Source organism: Elgaria multicarinata, chromosome 1 (assembly GCF_023053635.1).
Source record: "Elgaria multicarinata webbii isolate HBS135686 ecotype San Diego chromosome 1, rElgMul1.1.pri, whole genome shotgun sequence".
Lineage (NCBI taxonomy): Eukaryota > Metazoa > Chordata > Lepidosauria > Squamata > Anguidae > Elgaria > Elgaria multicarinata.
The window spans coordinates 74,335,753-74,355,854 of record NC_086171.1 but is presented as its reverse complement, the minus strand read 5'-3'; the positions used below and the strand labels follow the sequence as shown (position 1 = coordinate 74,355,854).

The following is a 20,102-nucleotide window of genomic DNA, read 5'->3' as shown; positions in this document are numbered from 1 at the left end:
ATGCCATTTCCTGGTGCTTCTTGGAATGCTTTGGTGCTCTGTGTTCTTTTCCAGAGCTCTGTTCTTCTCCATTGCCCTTCGGAGCTCTTCAGGATTTTCCTGCTGCTGCACACAGTCAAAAACACAGTTTGAGTAGTCTGTGCCCATGGAATTTGTACAACTTTCTGCAACCAATCCAGAAGTGAAGTTTGTTGGGTTCCCCTTCCTCTGAGTCAGGAAACTGGCCATCCTTTACTCTATTTCTTTTCTCCCCCAATTCTATCAATTTATGCCTCATGTTCCAACTTTCCACCTGCATCCAAGTATCTGTAGTTGGTTAGCCTCCAAATCTCCTTCTCTGTCATTTTTCGAGTGCCACCTTCGCTTCCATATCTTAAAATGCTAATTTCCCCAATCTTTGTCTTTTATATTAGTTAGATCTTTTAGAGTCAGTATGCTATCCCATATGCTAAGGACTGAGTATACTAATCAAACCATTTTCTCCTTCTGTAATGAATGTGTATATGGTAAGAACAAAAGCCTATAAAAGTAGTCTGTGAGCATCATCAGACGAGCATTTTATTGCACACTCGCTACTGCCAACTTACAGATGTTCGTGTGTCCATTTCCGCCTCCCACTTGTTTTTCCGTCACAAAATAGACCCTTTTTAATCCGTCTTTTTTTAAAAAACGCAACATGCTGCCATTTCCTGCTGTGTACAGAAACAGCAGTGCAATATAAACAGCCCCTGAATGGGCCACATGGTCATTGCTGCTTCCTCTTATCTCCCCGTGGAAAGAGACCTTCGCTATTGTGGGACAGCAGCAGGAGGCCACAGCGACGGTACGGAAACGCAAAAATCTACTGTTTGAGCTAATTTCCTCAACTTAGGATTTAGAATGTAGTGCATAAGTCCGCTGTGTGCACACCATAGCTCTAGTTAAAGGTTCCCATAGACCCATGTTGTTTGTTACACATATGCACACACTAGTTTCATGTAAATGAGGATGTGCAGCAATAGTACAGAAAACTAACCATGTGCAAATCGCCCTAGAACTGCTTGGGATCCAGCTTTGGCTTTGATAATATTGGAACTAGTCATCTTATTCAGTTATCTGGGCAGTCTTCACCCTGCAATATGTCTCCAGACAAAGCAAGCTCAGGAGTGAGATGGAAGGAAAGATTCTGTTCATTTCAGCTTGATCCATGTAAGTACTGCCCCTCAAAATTAAGAATTAGCAATCACATTGATTGGGTATACATGCATAGAGATATGTAAATCCCTATTCAAACATTATGTACAATGCATGGATGACAGGCAAATCCAGGTATGTGACAGCTGCACTTGGGGTGAAAACCCACTACACATAGGCTTCAATCCATATCCACAGTGAACTTGAGAGCTCTCTGGGTAGGGACTGTGCCATTTCTATTTAACTTTGATGTAAATATTTATATTCTCTGTCTCTCTCTCTCTCTCTCACACACACACACACACACACAGTAACTTCCTGTATGAAATTGGCCACTAAAAATCAGGCAAACCTAATAGCACTGCAAATACCATTCTGTACAAAACACCATCTTATGGATAACAGAACTGGAAAAGCTGCATTGCTTTTTCCTTGCGGGAAAGCCAAGGACTGTGTGTAAATAGGTTCTGCATACAAAGCACTTTTTAAAATCAGTACATCCTCTTTTAGTTGGCTCACATGCTTTCTCCTACTAAAACCAAAGCCCCAGCTACTGCAGGGCAAGGAGTGATATTGCGTTTTAAAATTACTACAGCTGACTTGAGAACATTTTGTACTAAATAGTGACTACTCTGGGTGGGGCTTACTTCTGAACATCAGGAGTGAAAAATAGTACTATTACTTATAAGTATAAAAAAGGATTTGTACTATCTACCATAAAATAAATAAATAAATAAATAAACTTTTCTAGTATGCAACAGCATAGAAGTACATTTATTAATAGCAGTATTTAATTTACATGGGTTTTTCATTCTCAGAAGCCTGCAACCGTATACATATGTGGCCGCTATATGCATACATGGATTTTTAAAAAGGGAAAAAATAGGTGCCATTATACACACTTAAGCCAAAGATGTATCTCAAGTCTGAAAAGATTCCAAACATTTGGAGCCAATCTACACCATTGATTTAAAACGGAGGGAGAGCACATCAGAGCTCAGATGATGCTGTCAGAAATCCACAGCCACAGTACTGCTTTCCTCTTGAAAAGGTGCATCTCCGGAAAGTCCTTTTACTCCGTTATTTTTCTTAAATGCAGCCCTGGAGCAGTTCTGCAACAGTGTGCTCTGTCCACCACTTTAAATCCTAGGCATGCCTCTGTGACCTGCAAGTGCCATGGTCAAGGGATGGGGCCTCTCCTTCCCTCCCCCCATCCCCTCTTTGCATTAGGGCTGCTTTCACAATAAGTAGCATCCTTTTTCCATTCATAATAACAGTAGCGCTGTTTCATTCACAATAGTGGAGTAGCTAGTTTATATGTAAAGCACAATAAAGAACACGCAGAGAGGAAGGAGAAAGGGCCTGCAGCAGGAGCCTGCCACCACAGTATTTTGCAGTTGTATTTATTTATTTATATCTATACTGCCGAATAGCCGAAGCTCTCTGGGTGGTTTACAACAGATCATATGTTCATAAACTACAGCATAAAAATATAAATATACAAAATTTAAAATAACTTAAACTAAAATTAGTTTCAATAGAACAATAGACCTGTTTAGATGGCTGGCATGAGTGCCTCATCGTATGCCATTAAATGCCTGAAAGTAGAGGGCAGCAAAAAGATGACCGTGTTGGCACCAGGTGGGTCTGAGTTACTGTGATACACCTACAACTTCGCAGTCATGCAATACACCTAGAACTAAGGAATACCCAGAAAGGAAGGAGAAAAGGCAGCCAGTACAGCAAGGGAACATGGACAGTACCTGGAACAAACCTCCTCAATCATGCAATTACTCTGGGTCGTCCCTTCAGAGTTATGCAGCACTTTGCTTTTTCCATTCACAGATTGCAGCCACTGATTCATTAATGTCTCCCCTTCAGAATAGTTGGAGCCTCCTTTCTACACAGAACTCAAACAGCACAACTGAGAAATAGTGAAAAGTAAAAATACTGTATTCCTTCGATTCTAAGACACACTTTTTCCCCCATCTCTAAAAACTGGGTGCGTCTTAGAATCGCGGGTGCGTTTATTATCTCTGAGAATCAAAGCTTTTTTTTCTGTTGGTGGTACTGAAATTAGTGTGCGTCTTACAATCGATGGCGTCTTAGAATCGAAGAAATACAGTAAGAAGGAACAGCGAGCAGCAAAATAGCGCTCCTATGTAACAGTGCTAAGTGGGAAGAGAAGTCTGTGTCCAAAGCCGCTACTGCCAATTGGGGTGGGGAATGGGGAGGGGGGAATGAACAGCCCCACTCCATTGCTATGAAATTTTCAAATGTTAATAATTGTGATCTCTACCTACCTTTCTATAACATATGAAACAAATTTTCTGTCAGGAAAGGTTTAGCGCTGAGTACAGCCAGTGCAGTAAGGGGTTTAAATTTCCACTCCCCGTGATCTCCCCCTGTGCTACCCAGCCAGTGTGTGTTGTGATATTAATGGGGTGTGTGAGACAGTTTGTGTGTGTCTGAATATGAATAGGATGCAGCAGGGATGAAGTTGGGGGAGGGAGGGGGGTGGCCCTGGCCACTATTGGCAGGCAGCTCCTGACTTCCTTCCCAGGAGCAAATATGACCTTCAGGCTAAAAAAATTTCCCATCCCTGTTTGACAACCAAAATGTCACATTGTGAACAAGTTCTCAGGTTTTCCAGAACTCTTCATTGCTCTGGGTATTATACAAAATTTGGGGTAGGGAAGGGAGGAAATAATAGTCTGGAGAGCAAATTCAGGAAGAGTTATTCACACTGAATTATTTCAGCTTATTTTTACAGATTTTTTTTCTCTGAAATTACTTGCTATTAGAATCCACTGTTTATTCCCATAAATAATATGCAAATGAAACAGTACACTGAAATATTAGAATACACAAAAACCTACTTTAACAAGAATGGCTCCTGCCAAACATCATAAATTTCCTACAAAATCGAAAATTAATACATTAGACAGAAAGGTTATAGCCCATCCCACTCCCTAACCTACTCATGTTCTAGTTACAGGGAATGTGTTATTATTTTATAATACACTTGAAATCCATTCTACTATTTCATTCTGCTACATGTTTAGACTCACACAATACCAGTTACTAATCACTCAGCACAAAAGGACCACTATCTTCCTACCAAGTGATTTGTTAAATTCCCCTGATTAGAGATACGAATGACACCTCACTATAGTGAATTTTATTGCTGAACTCCATTGCATTACTATAGGTACAAACATGTCAATATTAAAATGACACTATTCAACATACCCAGCCTTTGCATGCCTTTGACCATTTGTTTGCTTTTAGTACGGATTCATAGTAATTCTGGGACAACAGAGTTAACACAGTTTGGGGGTTGGGGGATCGGAGATGGCCTCTCATGTCAAATAAGTTATAATAGCATAAGTGGTAATGAACGACATATATTTTTTTTACCTCTGTACACAGTAAGTTGAGTCCTAATCCATATCAAATTTCCACACAAGTTTTCCTACTGGCTAGACAACATGTGCTTGGCTGCTAAAAATGTTGCTAGATATTTGGATAGCGCAACATCAAAATCATTCAAAAGACAAACTTGTGTCTGATAGGAGAAGTTCTAAATGTAGGTATCACATATTGCATTTCACTGCATTCCCCAGCCATGCCATGCAATCACTCTGACTCATGCTTTGGCATGCTAAGTCCTGGCTCCTTTCATTTATGATGTTGTCATACTGAAACTATGACAACTATATACTGATTCACAAGAGAACTTGCTTAGTGATCCTAAAAATAATTTGGTGTCTTAGGCAAACTTGGCCACTTCATTGCTCACTCCTAATTCCAGATCACAAAGATCCCTGTGGAACCCCATTATTTACATTCCTCCACTGGGAGAATTTACCATTTATTCCTACTCTCTGGTTTCTGTTCTTTAACCAATTATTGATCACTAAGAGGACCTCAATTCTTATTCCATGACCTAAATTTGCTCAGGAGTCTTTGGTGATGAACGTTATCAAAAGCCTTTTGGAAGTCCAAGTAAACAATGTCTATCGCATCACCCCTATCTACATGTCTATTGACATTAAGGAAGAGCATGATTATCCCATAGTTCCCAAATATAAAGTGTATTTCTGAATAGAAAATTAAAAAATACAACATTGTAGCTCCTGTATCATATATGCCCCATATAAATGCCCAATTTACTAGGTGTTTGTTACATATTTTCCTACCTACAAACAAACACACAGCCCATTTCGCACAGCACAGTAAACCAGAATTGCCATGAACAAGCAAGTGTGCTAGTGTACAGAGCTTGATTTCTCCCACTTGGCTCCTTCTGCCAGCAGGAACAGCTAAACAAATCAGGGAACTTCTTTGATCTCTGATTTGTTGCTCTATCAAGCCAGAATCCAAAGCCAAAAACAAACCCTGTCTTACAATTCTGGCCTGATGGGAGAGCAATAAGTCAGAGATCCCGGTTCAGACATAACACTAGACAAACTATGACATAGGTTCCCTGGTTTGTTTAGCTGCTCCTCTAACAGGAGGAACCAAGTAGGAGCAAATATGCAGCATGCATACTTGATCATTCATGGTAAGCCATAATTCTCCACAATTCAGGATTTCTGTAATGTGCGAACCAGCCCATGTATCAAACTATTGTCAATGAAGAACCAGCTTCCCAAATCACACCATTTTACACTCAATCCTCTGGATTATTTCCCCTCATATGGATGGAGAAATCTTATGAACAGGTTCCTCGCAAGGCTGAGGCATCAGCAGAGATGCTCATGGGTTAAAGTATAGGCTAACTGGGCCCACCAGTGTTCTAGGGCTTCTTCACATGAGCAAAATAAAGCACACTCATGACTGGCCACTCATGGAAGTTCACGTGTCCTTTTGATGACGCCAGCATTACCAGGACATCTCCCGCAATTCCACCCATTCCATTTTAAAATAGACTATGGAAAAGCTGGAATAAACCCTAATGGCACAAAATCGGCAGTTTATAAAGCTGGGGTTGTGTTGTGAACTTGCTGAGGAAGGACTTTCCTGTGTCTGCGATCAAGGGAGAAAAGGATAAAATGCCTTCCTGCAACAAAGGGAGGCAGATGTGATCCACTCACTCCACCAAGAGCATCCTTTTAAGTTCAATGGGGCTTACCCCCAAGTAAGTATGCTGAGGGTTACAGACTTACAATGCGATCTTATGTCAACTAGAAGTGAATCCCATTGTGTGCAATGGGAATTACTCCCTAGTAAGTGTGCCTTGGGTTGCTGACTTAAAACACAATCATCTTCTCAGAAGTAAGTCCTGGCTTTTCTGGGGGCTACAAGGAAACAGTACAGCACAAGCTAACCTAGGAAAACAAGACTTCCCCACCCCTCCTTTGCACATACCAGGAAGGGAGGGAGGTGCTCCCTTGATTCGAATCTTTAAAGGAGCCCTGAGAAACAACAGGATCTACCGCCTTGTCACCCCTCTCCTTCCGTGTAATCAGCTCATATCAATCACACCAAGAATCAGGAAGCACAACAGCCCCAGGTAAACAATGCAATTTCCCTTAATATAGAGAAATGCCTCAAAGATTCTCCAAAAGCTGAAGGCAAGTTCTTGTTTTACTTGGAGATCATCAAGATGACCGAGGATGTCACAATTATCTGGGGAAACAAGTGGTCCCTTTTTCTCTGGAATGGAATCCAATGATGCCTCCACATGTAGCCATATTCTCCCTGCCAGCAATCCCTTGTTGCAGAGGGAACTTCAGGACTTTGATTCAAATGCTAAAGGAATACATGAGGGGAAAGAATGGCAGGTCTGCTAAAATAGTGTGTGGTCCCTCCAGCACACTAACCCCCATATATCCTGAAAGGAGGTAGGCAATTCAATAGAGCAGGAAAAAAGAGCTAGGTTTTATTTAACAGGGAGCAGAGACAGGAAGCAAAAGGTGCAACTAATGTAGGTATACAATTTAAAGTAAGTCTCTAAGCTGATGGTGGAGCTGCTGTTGGATACAGTGTGAGGGCAGACGGTGGTGGCTGCTCTCTCCTCCACAGCTGTATATGCATGGTTCCTTTTTATTCTCTCCCTTTCTGTAATCACCTCAATCTCTCTATCCTGTCTCCAATCCTAATCTCTTCTCAGAATGTCCTCTCTCTTTCCCTCCCACCCCAATAGAAAGTCTAATGTCTGAACAAAAAATTGTCCAAGAGACTTTTCTCTAAGAAATGGGGGTCTGAGAAGAAAATGGGCATGTAAAGCACTCTACGTAGCATATTAATATTTTACACATGAACCTCTGGAAGTAATAAAAAGATTGAGAATGTACGTAATCATTTCTGTCATTGACCATAATTAATACTTCAAAAACATCAGTGGTTGTAAATGGAGGAATATGACCAGTTGCTCCGTCACTAGCAGAAAACACACAAGTTGCACAACTATCTGACATCTACAAGTTGTAATTAACTGTGCTTTTTATTTAATGAAAAACAAATCAAGAAATGGATAATCCTTTCGCAGAGTCCTTTGTATAAGCTCTTCTATGAGGATACACTAAGAAAAGAGCCCCTACTATGTGGCTTATTGGTCTGCATCCTAACTTAAAAACAATTATGAGTTGCTTTTCCATCAAAGTTCTCCAACTAACTGTAAGTGTTTTGATCAAGGGCCTGCAGCAGCCAGACAAGGGCACCCTCTAAGCTACACAACTGGCCTAGGTGCAGTCAGCTGACCTCACAGTCTGAAGGTGGTCAGCTGACCTTGAAGCCCAACGGAGAGGCATCAAGCCCTATAAAACCTTTCCTCTTTTAGGCTACTGTGGCAGCCTGAGCAACTCATCAATTCAGGTAAAATGACAGACTCTCTCTCATTCTCTTGCCTCACATCTATCCTGCCTCACTTTACCATTGTTATTTGGTCTTTAGTTTGTCCATGACAAGGGCCTCATCTACACCAAGCAGGATATTGTACTATGAAAGTGGTATATAAAAGGCAGGAGCCACACCAAGTAGGATATAGTGGTATGAAAACAGTATATGGTATGTGTCAAGGGGCCCCAACAGTTGTCAGTGCACTTCAATACCACTATAAAGCAGTAGTGTGGCTCCTGCCTTTTATATGCTGTTTTCATACCACTTTCATAGTGGAATATCCTGCTTGGAGTAGATGAGGCCTATGTCTCCTGCCTCTAGTCTCATTCACCTCATCCAGCACTTGACATCCACCCTGTTGACCATGCTTCTGGCCCAAACCCAATCTCCATGTTGCAAGCAAGATCCCAAGCCTGACGCTAAAGCGGAACAGGCCAATCTATAATAGTAAGTATTAAAAAATTACTATTTTAAAACCAACAAATGCAAATAAAAACAAATATAAAACCGAAGCAGAAGCCAGTAAATTAGCAGCTAATAAAACCAAGTGAATTCAATAAAACAGCTGGATTATTTTAATACATGCCCAAAGTGAATACAAACAATGCTTTATTAAAGGCTAACTCCTCTTGATAACTGGTAGTAATAAGTCACACATTCTAATTGTTTGACAAAGATGACACATACCAAAATAAAGATGGCAGGTCTCCAGCTGACTGTGCCTTTGACTTATTTTTAAACAAAGGCCAGAATCAACTTTCAGAAGTGCTATGCCACACATTTTATAGTACCATTTATCTGCAGTAAAGCTGTTCAGTATACTAAGCAAGACATTAATTTTGCTCACATCTAACGAAGACTGCAAATAATACTTCTATTAATGATTTAGCCAGAAACAATGGAAGCTTGCTTTACAGTTCTGTTGAAAAGTGCAGATTGAAAAAGCCTTGGAACTTGCTATTCTAAGTGAGTACTGCAAATGGAGTAATAAACCTGCTTCCTCCCCTATACATTATGTATTTTCTTCTAGCTCTTCCCTTTGTAGCTCTTCAAAACTATTTTTACTTATTACATGATTTTTTGGTACAAGGTCTGAAAAGACTCCCCATAAACTATAACATCAAACAGATGTAATGTGGGAGTAGTATACAGAATGGCTAACCCTTCCTTCCATAGAGCTAATAGCTTCAGGGGGTAAAGACAAGTTAGCTATACTATGCTTGCCTAGGTTTCTCCTACCCACTCCCCGCAGGGCTAATAACAACTTCGGGGGGGGGGCATTTTTAATCAGCACAGGGAGAAAGGATGAACATTGTTTATTTATATAAATAATAAATATATAAATAAAATAATACATAATACGTATTGAAGGTATGCACAAGCTTAGAATGTGTGCATGTTTTGTGGGGTTACAATCACACTTAATTCACAAGCTCAAAACTAGGGCTGTGCACTGCCTCGGGCCAAGGCCCCAAAACCGAGCCGAGGCGGGCTGAGTCGGTCTGCCTCGCCTCGGTTCCAAGATGGTTCTGGCTCAGCACGAGGCACCCCGAAGCCAATTGGCTCTGAAGCTTCAGAGCAGCACAGCCCTAGGCCTTACCTGCTGACATCGCCGCCGCAGACACATTTAAAAAGAACCAGGCCAGGCGCAATTTTAAGTTATCGCGGGGGCTCTGCTGATTAGTACCTCTATGGTCACCATAGTTTGTGGCCATAGAGGTACTAACCATGCAGAGCCCCCGCAATAACTTAAAATCGCACGCGGCCTGGTTCTTCCTACATGCGTCGGCAGAGGTGGTGGAGGCAGCAGCAGGTGAGCAGGGAAAGGGAGGCTTTTCTGGGTGCCAGCTGCACAGCCGGCACCTAGAAAAGTCTGAGCTGCCTCGGAGGCACCAAGGCAAGGTGGGAAACCCCCAAAGCACCCCAAGGCGAATTTGGGGGCTTCAAACCAGCCTCCGAGGCAAATCGGGGGGTCCCTGCTCAACCCTACTCAAAACATTACTCCTTACTCCTCAAATATCTATGATACTAAATATACTAAGTCTTTCCAAAACACACACAAAAATAAATCCATCAAAAATCTACAAAACATACTTGCCACAGATAACTAAAATCAGTTGAACACTTCTAATGGTTTGTCTGGTGCTATTAAGTTGACATAGATGAAGTACTCATACCAATAGTGACGAACTCATTCTTCCATGCATCACAATAGTTTCAGGTAATGCTAATAACTAGTTTGGTCATCACCGCCCTTAATAAGAATTTACTCAAGATCCAGACATAGGTTTGGACCTAACACCGTAGTGCTCCTGACGGAAACAGTTCCATCAGAGAAACCAGGGGAGATCCCTACCTCTGGGCATGCCCTGAAGATCTGCTCTGGAAGGCTGAGAAACCTTCCAGAATAGATTTTAGGGTGGTGGCAGAGAGGGCTGCAGGGGGGAGAGAGAGAGAATGGCCTCATCTATACCAAGCAGGATATTGCAGTATGAAAGTGGTATATAAAAGGCAGGAGCCACACCACTGCTTTATAGCACTATTGAAGTACACTGACAACTGTTGGGGCCCATTGACACAGACCAAATACCACTTTCATAGTGCTATATCCTGCTTGGTGTGGTTCCTGCCTTTTAAACACCACTTTCATACTGCAACATCCCGCTTGGTGTAGATGAGGCCAGAGAGAGAGAGAGAAAACCTTGTTGCAGTAGTAGATATTCACTTGCATGATTTAATCCAATTTTATTTATCATTATCTGCACTTGCCCAAGCACTACTCTGATATCACTGAAATAAAAAGATTCTGGGATAAAAACTGTCCTAACAGTTCATCCTTAACAAAAAATGTAAGTAGATATGGAAAAAAATTGAAACCAAGAACTCAAACAGTTTAAACTCTGGATTAAGAAACATTTTGTTTCCGTTCTCTATTCTTTACATGAAATAAAACCTGCACCTAACAGAATCACATTTGAACTTTGAGAAATGAAGCAAAGGAAATAGCACCTGTAACTCCCAAATTATCACCAATTTTTGTTGATGCTATTTAGCACCTAGTGTAATTATCCACTAATGAATTTGTTTTACAACATTACATCAGAGTGATTTGTGTTACGGGTTGCTGCTAAAAAGAAAGAAAAATTGAAAGGAGTCAACACCATTAAAAACAGAGACAAAGAGTTGAACGGAAATCTTTGCTGTTTCAAGCAAAGAATATTAACTACAGCATAGTGTCAACTATTGCAAAAGCAGATAGATTGGGAAAGGTGGAGCCCCTAGATATATATTTTTTTAAAATTGTATGTTTCTTTGCATCTCTTTTTTTAACTGGGGGCAAGTAAGTAATAGGGGAGCCTTGGAGCCCCTTGTTTTTCAATGGTTCCCTGTTTTAATTAAATGTGGGGGTGGGGGTGTCATAAAAGCTCCACTATTTTTCCTAATCTTTCCATTTTTCAGTCTGCTTTGCACCTGTAATCTTAAAGTAATTTGCTTCAACTTGCCTTTTTCTGTGCAATGGGTTGCTGGTGGAACAAAAAAAAGTGGATTCAAAGGAAAGCTTTATTGTATTGGTCTGTGCGTCTTTCAACCCCTCTTCTGCTTTGCATTCATGGTCTTGAATTACTTGCCTCAATTTGCCTTTTTCTGTGCAGTAAGTTGCCAGTGAAGCAGACAAATGTAGACTCAAATGAGTGCTCCTGTGTTGCTGTATGGGTCAGAGACAACTCCTAAAACACTTTGAAGCTTGTAATTTTGAAGTTAATTTGCATGCCTCAGTTTGACCCTTGGTTACACTTACAGTGACTCCTACAGCTAGCTGTCCTGCCATCTAACTCACCAGCCACAACCAAAAATAAGTATTGAAAAACACTGAAATAAAAATATAGGCTTTGAAACTGTCCCAAGTTGATCAGTCTGAAGTACCACCCCTACTTGATTAATATCCCTGCTTTATGAAATCATGCACTGCTTCTGAATCTGCAATGTTTTATGTGCATCCACCACAAAACAGAGAACTTGTGGGGTATACTCACTTGGATCGATAGTTTCTTCAGCACTTAGCCAGCTCACAAATTATAACCCATACAATTTCACACACTATGGCTCCTTCCATGTTGTGAACCGCACTGTGGGGAAATCCAGGCTTTTAAAGCCTATTGCCCATAAGACATGCAAACTGGTTTACTCTCTCATTACCATCTCTACCCCACCTCTCAGCAACTGTTCTTTTCGAAGACCCTCCAGGGGTTCTTCGTTTTGGTTCCTTTCAGCATCCCACTCCGCCTTTTAAGAGAGATCTGGGGAGGGCCTGTTCTTTCTCCCTACTCCTCCACCTGTCATGCAAGGCCGCGCCTGCCTGAGCCTCCACTTGGCAAGCGCCCAGAAGAGAGCCTGCCCTTTCCCTTCCTGCTTGCAGCTCGCCCGGGCGAGCGGGTCGTCTTCCACCTCCACCCTCTCAGCTGCCGGCCGGGCTCCAGCTCCTCCCCAGCCCTGTCAACAGCTGAAGAGGCGGCCCGGGCCAGCGCGGGCGAAATCCCAGGGCGCACCTCCTGGCCCCACGAGGTCTCCAGCGTGAGCGCGCCGAGGGGCACCACCGCCGGTCCAAGGAGCACCTTTTGTTTGATGGCGCGCCTCTTACTAGCTGCGGTAGTCATTCGAAGAGGGATACTTGGCTGTCTTTTCCCGGCAGGCAAATCCTGCCTCGTTTCTGATTGCCCCGTTGAAAGGCGCAGGGGTCTTGCGGGGGGAAGTCAGAGAGGCAGAAAGCGCCAATCGGACATCTGTTAAACCGAAAAAGTTACTCGGGTTATTAGAACCAACAACAAAAGGCGCGTTTCTCTTTGTGAGGCTAGCCCAGCGCACTGAACGAAGTTTTTCTTTCTTTCTTCTCCCCGCCGTGCGGACCAGCGTGAAAGGACAAACAGCAGTTCTTCCTTGCTCTTTCCCACCCAACAAAGTTTTTACAAACTACACAGATACACAGAAAATTTAAATTCCTTTCCTGCCTACATTTTCCCTAGGGCTCTTTCTTACCCGCTGGGGGGTTTACAATCCCCGGCCTGAAGCACAGTAGTTTCCATGGATGATTTTAAGGCAGGCGGTGGTTGTCTCAGCTGCTGCTGAATGAAGCTGCAACTGCCTGAGTTTGGTCTGCTTCCAATTGGCGGCGGAACAGGGACGAAATTTTATAAAGCACACGCTGCTGAGCCGATTTCTTTCTCGCCGTCCTTCATTCACGCTTCGCCCTCACTCTGAGGAGTCTGAACCATCCTGCCCTCATCTGTGCGAGGCGCCTAGAAGGAGGCACACAGCACACAGAGAGTAAAGTTACTCCTGCCTGTCATCCAGCGAGCAAATACTACAACAGCCTCTGTCCCGAGCTCAAACCAGACCGAAGAGAGGGGGCCACGGGCAAAGGCAGCCTCTCTCCGCTTGCGTGCCGACTGCGGGGGCAGGAATACCCGCTGGATATCTTAGACGCTAACTGAGCCTCGGCTCGTTTTGCCAGACGGGGGCGGGGGATGCACAAGGGAAGCTATACAATATTTATGCTTCCAGCAGGTATTTTCTTTCTGAGCGAACCGGCTTCGTCTAAAACAAGGTGAAAGTCTCGCTGCCAGCTGCACAGGACCTGCAAACCAGCCAGCGAGAGCATAGCACAATTCCCGCAACGACGTAGCAGAATGCACGAGGCGAATGGTGAGCGAATGCAAGACGGTGCAACAATGATAGACCAGAACTTAAATTCGAGCTAGAGTCCCATAACCCGGTTTCAGAGGCAACACGATGCTGGAACACACAAAATAAAAATGCCTCTGAGCACATGCAGAGTGCCTTTAAATTACCCCGAAGTCTGCAGTACCATAATCTACACTTGCGTGTGCGTAACTCCCATTCAACGCAGTGAGGCTTGCTTTCCAGCAAACATACATACACTAGCACTAAGTAAATAAACACAGCCGGCCTTCATAGCTCTGGATTTCAAAGAGAGGATTGACCCGCGGCAGCACCTGTCTCAGAAGTTAAGCTCTCGGAATAAGTACAAAACTGCAGCAGGGCAGTGAACTCGACTGCTGCCAATAAGCGGCTCTGAGGCACTTTACCTTGTGGCTGTGGACGGCGACTCCTGCTTTAGCCCGGAACTTGTCACGTCGCGATTCACCCTCGACAAGTTGAAAGGCGAACTCACCGAGCAAGGTTTTTAAAACGGCAACGAGCCAGAAAGAACTTTAGGCCAGGGGGGGATCGGGGAGGAGGCGTTGGCTCTTGCAGCAGTAGCGAACACCGCGTTTCCATGTGACTACCCGGGACAAATACAAACACAGCAACCGGGGACTCTCTCGGGAACAAAACTAAAAGTGCCGCACGCACACACACACACACACGGATCTAGTCTCGCAGCACGCCCTTTGATCGCATCCATAAGCAAAAGGCCAACCAAACAAACCTGCAGCGAGAGGAAACTCTTTGCTTATGTAACCTAAATAAGGCACAGGGAAGACTCTCTTAGCTTCATCCCACCTACCTGTTTCCCTCGAATTATCCCCTACAGCGCTAAACTGCTGCTGTTGTGGCTTGCTAAATCACACACCCCGAGTGGCAGCGCTCTAAGATCCTTTGCATACCAGGAAAAGGGTTTAAGGGGGGAAATGTACCAAAAAAAAATCATTAAAAAAAATCAAAGGATGACCCAATCCGATTCAAATTTGGTATCCTTAAAGCTCTCCTTAATATCTAGTACTGTGCCAATTTTGATGTCTTTATCTTTAAAACTTACGCAGATGTAAGCATTTGTTTAATTTGAAGCTTAAGAGTATAAAATCCTGCTCCTGCGCCCCCAGTGGCCGCTGGGAAACAAATGATTCGCTCCAAAACTAGTAGCAAAACAGCTCTGGACTTTTGGCTTTACAGCACAATTAAAGCAGGATGCATAGGTGTACATCACAGTCAAAGCAGATTATAAACTGGAAAACTTCAGAGTACTTCACAATAAAAGCAGATTATAAATTGGAAAACTTCGGAGTCCTTTGCACACAATTCACAGTGATTGTACAGTATAACGCTGGTGTGATAAAGCACTACCCACCCTCGAGAGTACAAGAGGGGAGTTATGGATTATTATCCCACAAATTATCCCAAGGGTCACGTGTGTGGTTTATAAGCATACCAGGAAATCAGATTATGAGGACAGGAGTCTTCACTTCCCTGCCAGTCTAGTTTAAATACATGTAATCGTGGAAATATCAGCAATGATCATGACACCCATAAAATATATAAAAGGGAGGTAATAGTCTCAATAGCATCTGTGCAATGTCATGCCATAACTTAATTCCCAATTAACTTATTTTCTATAATATAAATAACAGTCGAGTCACACAGATGAATGCAAGCTCTTTCATTTAGGACTATTTAATCCCACTGAAATTAATTCAGTCTAGCAACATGACCCTAAACTCAGTGACACGGCAGTAGGAAGCATACATTTCAGTGAAAACAGAAAGGCCCATATACAGGGTTGTATGGACCTCATATCAATAACAAGAACACTTTGCTCTGAATTGAATGAGACCAAATTAAAAGGCTGTAGAGATGGGATGTTGCTGATGATGTGGACGTTTTTCCCAGTAGTGCCCCATAAGAACATTATTGGACTCTTTAATCTGTGCATCACTTCTTTTCACTCATTCTATTTACTCCATTTCTCATTTCCTGTGGCAATTGAGTTTTTCAGAAATGTGGGAGGTAGGAGACTTGGCCAAAATATGCTACAAGTAGGGCAGTCAATATCCAGAAAGTCCTGCAGAAGATTAATTACTAGCACTGGGTGTAATTTGCAGGCATCCGTGTCAGATCAATTGTACATTGGGTGACAAGTAAGATGTCAGTGGATGCCACCCTCAAATATTGACCTAATATTTTTTTTACCCTGCTCCCATCTGTTGGTGTTATATTAAAACCAAGTGTTTGTACCATCGACTGTTATAGCAGTACATTACACAAGGCAAACATAACTTATTCAGCTCTGCTCCACCTATTTTTCTGTATTCCCCACCATTGTATATCTTTTTGTTGTTTCAGTTTGTTCCTGTGGTACATGGCATCACAGGATCATACAGGGAGCCAACAGAAACTCCAGTACCCTACCCCTCCATTGGCATCATCAAATGCCAGCTGAGACCTACACCCCAACAGGGAGCCCGTTGCTAGTCCTCTGACTTTGAACCTCTTTCTTCTTGATGTTTCTGCCAGTTCACCTGTCTGCTCCAAGTGTGTGAGCAGTGGGAGCAAAGGGAAGGAGGAGCAGTCACCACTCATGTTGACCTTTCCTTCTGGGCAGTAATCAAACTGGGCCTGATTAAATAGTGAGCATTGATTGCAGAAAGGAGGCCCACTCTGGGAGGGAGAGCATGCAAACCCAAGGTATTTATGACATATTCCTGCATCACACCAGGACATTTCCCAAAATTCAGAGTAATAGCTCTGATTACTATTTTTGCCCTGAGACAGACGAGAGGGCTTGTTCCTCCTGACTAAGCAAGGAAGCCAAGAGTTCCTCTTGTTAGAGGACGTGCTGAGCCGTGCACTTGAATACCTGCTTTGCTACTGCTGTACAACAGAGCATGATACTGGCTGTGAGAAGTCTTTAAAATACTATTCTAGCCAAGCACCTTGTCCACAACAGTTGAGTCTGGATGGGGAATACATCTCAGAGAAGTGTCACTAATCCCACGTACCTGTTTCCCTCGAATTATCCTCTACAGTGCAAAGCTGTCATTGTTGTTGTTGTTGCTAGCTAAATCACACCCCGGGCGGCGGCACTCCTAAGATCCTTTGCATACCAGGAAAAGGGTTTAAGGGGGGAAATGTAAAAAAAAAAAATTAAAAAATCAACAGATGACCTAATCCGATTCGAATTTGGTATGCTTAAAGCTCTCCTTAATATTTATTACTGTGCCAATTTTGATGTATTTATCATTAAAACTTACGCAGATGTAAACATTTGTTTAATTTGAAGCTTAAAAGTATCAAATCCTGCTCCTGCACCCCCCAGTGGCCGCTCAGAAAACAACAAATGATTCGCTCCAAAAGTAGTAGCAAAATAGGGCGGGTCTTTTGGCTTTATAGCACCATTAAAGCAAGATGCATGGGAGTACTTCACAGTCAAAGCAGATTATAAACTGGAAAACTTCAGAGTCCTTCGCACGCAATTCGCAGTGATTGCACAGTATAACACTGGTGTGATAAAGCTCTAAATGCCTTATGATCAAGTGTATCCAAGGTCACAGAAAGATAGAACACGACCAAGAAGAATCTATTGCCCTTTGGGTTCAGTGACCAGTTTCAAAAACACACCCAAATTCAAAAGTGAAACTGGCAAGAATCCAGGAAGCTGCAAGGCAACAGTTTACTCAATTTTCTCACAAACTAGACAAAATGGTAGATGCCTGATTAAGGAATCTGCATCCAGGTCAGCTGTTTTGAGCAGGGGCCAAGTTACAGCAGTTGGGACTAGCACCATCTCTCTCCTTAAACATACTCTGGATCTTGTCCTTAATAAAAACATTGTTGTACATTTCCACATACACTTTTTTTTAAAGTGATCTTGCCCACCAAAAGTGACTTACAAAATCTAAGTGAGCAACAACCTGCTCACAAATAAATATAAAAATGGAAGGCAACGCTACCAAAGTTGGCAATAGTAAGATGCTTTGAAACTGAAGTAAGATGAAAGAACCACAATTAACAAAATACTTTGATTGAAGTTGCCAAAGAAACGCCAAAAGAATTTGACATCTGAGGAAGACAACTAGGTTCAGCAGATCCTTGATACAAACATGTAGAATGACTTGATTTTTACAGTGAAGCAAGTAATGTCGTATAACAAACCCCAACAGGCTTTGGTAGTGTGCTTCAAACTTTCCTTTGCCTACAGAAGAAGATTGCAATACCCTCTTGGACTTGGCTAAAGTTGCAATAGGGACCTGGCAGGCTTACAATTCAATTTCCCCACCCCCCTCCACTTCTCAAGCCAAATCCTCCATAGCTTTTATTCATGGCTGCTCTTGTAGTTGCAGCCCTGTGGCTGGATTTCAAAAATTAAAACTCACAGTAGGGAAACTTCCATTTCCAAGAGAGAAAAAAGCGAATGCTGTAGTTAAGAAAGAGAGAGAGAGAGAGAGAGAATAGAAATTTTCAAGTATAGCACTGAATATGAAGAGCAGTAAAATAATTAAGGGTAGGCTGCTCGTGAATATTCTTTTCAGTCATTTTCATTTCCACAAAAATAGTGTTATCAACAATCCTTTAAACTAAGCATTAAAGGCTGTAATCCTATAAACATTTAACTGGGAATAAGTCCCATTGAATTTAATGGGGCTTACTTCTGCATAGACATGCACAGGATTGCATTGCTAAGGCACAATCCTATTCCTGTTCAGACAGAAAAAAACACTTGTGTCTCCCAGCATTCTCCAGCCAGCCATGGAACTTGTAAGATCTTTTCCTCTCTAAACTTTGCAATTAAGATTGTAGTGCCTGAATTTGCTTTCCTTTTCCCCCCCTCCTCCTCCCTCCCAGTTCCCTTTCCTTTTGTGTCATGTCTTTTAGATTATCTGTGTTAATCAATTGGAACAAGCAGGGATTCCATCTTAAAAACAAGGCTCTGGGAATAGAGCAGGGAGCTGGATCCTTTCTTTTCAGTTGTAACCCTTGCAGTCCATGAGGAATGTTAGAATTGAAATTGTTTTTCCTAACTGCAAGGGTTTAAATTGAGAGAGAGAGAGAGAGAGAGAGCAAATGCATCAAACCAAGGCTAAATATTGCTCTCCTTTTCTTTGCTGGAGTTCCTACTACCAACAGGCAGCTATTTGAATACTAAAACTTCTTGTTATGGTGACCATATGAAAAGGAGGACAGGGCTCCTGTATCTTTAACAGTTGCACAGAAAATGGAATTTCAGCAGGTGTCATTTGTATATATGGGGAACCTAGTGAAATTACCTCTTCCTCAAAACAGTTAAAGCTGCAGGAGCTATACTAGAGTGACCAGATTTAAAAGAGGGCAGGGCACCTGCAGCTTTAACTGGTGTGATGAAGAGGAAATTTCACCAGGTTCCCCATATATATACAAATGACCCCTGCTGAAATTCCTTTTCAATACAACTGTTAAAGATACAGGAGCCCTGTCCTCCTTTTCATATGGTCACCCTACTTCTTGTTTGCATTTCTAACTAAATGCTGATGGCTTTTAATAACATCAGTCCTCATTAGCCATGAAATCAGCTGGTGTCTTTCTGAATCTGTACAATCCATAAATATTAGTTTGTGCATAGCTAATGCATCTAGACAGACTTAAGATATTATTGTGTAAAACTAACCTACATGTACAAAATAGATGAACTCTTTAGAAAACACAAGCCACGGAAGAAGATTGCATGGCTAAAATGTATTCAGCAAATAGTTTTTAATGGTGTTTTTAAACGTGATTTTCAATATTTATATGTGAACTGCTTAGAATATTTTATTATATTAAGCAGTATAAGTATTACTAATAAATAATAATTAATAAATCTGATCCTCTGACTAGTGTGTAGGGGAAGCCCTTCAGTAGGCAAAAGTGGGGCACTGTAGTCTTGCCTGCTGGAGCCCACAATATCTCTCCTATACCCAGACACTCAACACCATGAACAAGTCATTTGTGTTAAACTCAGGTTACTTGGTCAGCTTCAACTTGAAGAAAATCTCCATTCTGAGCTTGCAGTACTGAATAAGAATTTCCCTCTTTTTAGCAACAATGAATTTTGGCTTTGTTTCTGACACACTAAATTATCAGATTTTAAGTGCATATTTTTAGACCTTGCACTTTAATCTGTGAACTCCAGTCCTTCCATTTTTGTGATAAGCAATAAAGTTTTGAGCAATAGCTTATCATGTCCTGCAAGCTCAACTTAATCTCATGATATTTCCTTTGTGTGATCCTCCAAATCCCATTCACCACTACATACTGTCCAGAAGAGATGAGTACAGATGAGGGGGAGTAGACAGCCTTGCTGTAGGGAAATATTCTGATGAGGACATTCTTAT

At 42.2% G+C, this 20,102-nt stretch overlaps 1 protein-coding gene across 3 annotated transcripts in view; it reads right to left on the bottom strand.

Annotated features, from left to right (window-relative positions):
• Positions 1-13,162, bottom strand: part of COBL (cordon-bleu WH2 repeat protein) — a 162,201-nt gene extending 149,039 nt beyond the window's left edge. For all 3 annotated transcript variants that reach the window (XM_063130343.1, XM_063130358.1, XM_063130350.1), the window contains exon 1: positions 13,054-13,162. In XM_063130343.1, the coding sequence (XP_062986413.1) occupies positions 13,054-13,100 (47 nt within the window). In that variant the 5' untranslated portion in view covers positions 13,101-13,162. The remainder of the gene's footprint in view (positions 1-13,053) is intronic.
• Positions 13,163-20,102: the final 6,940 nt, after the last annotated feature.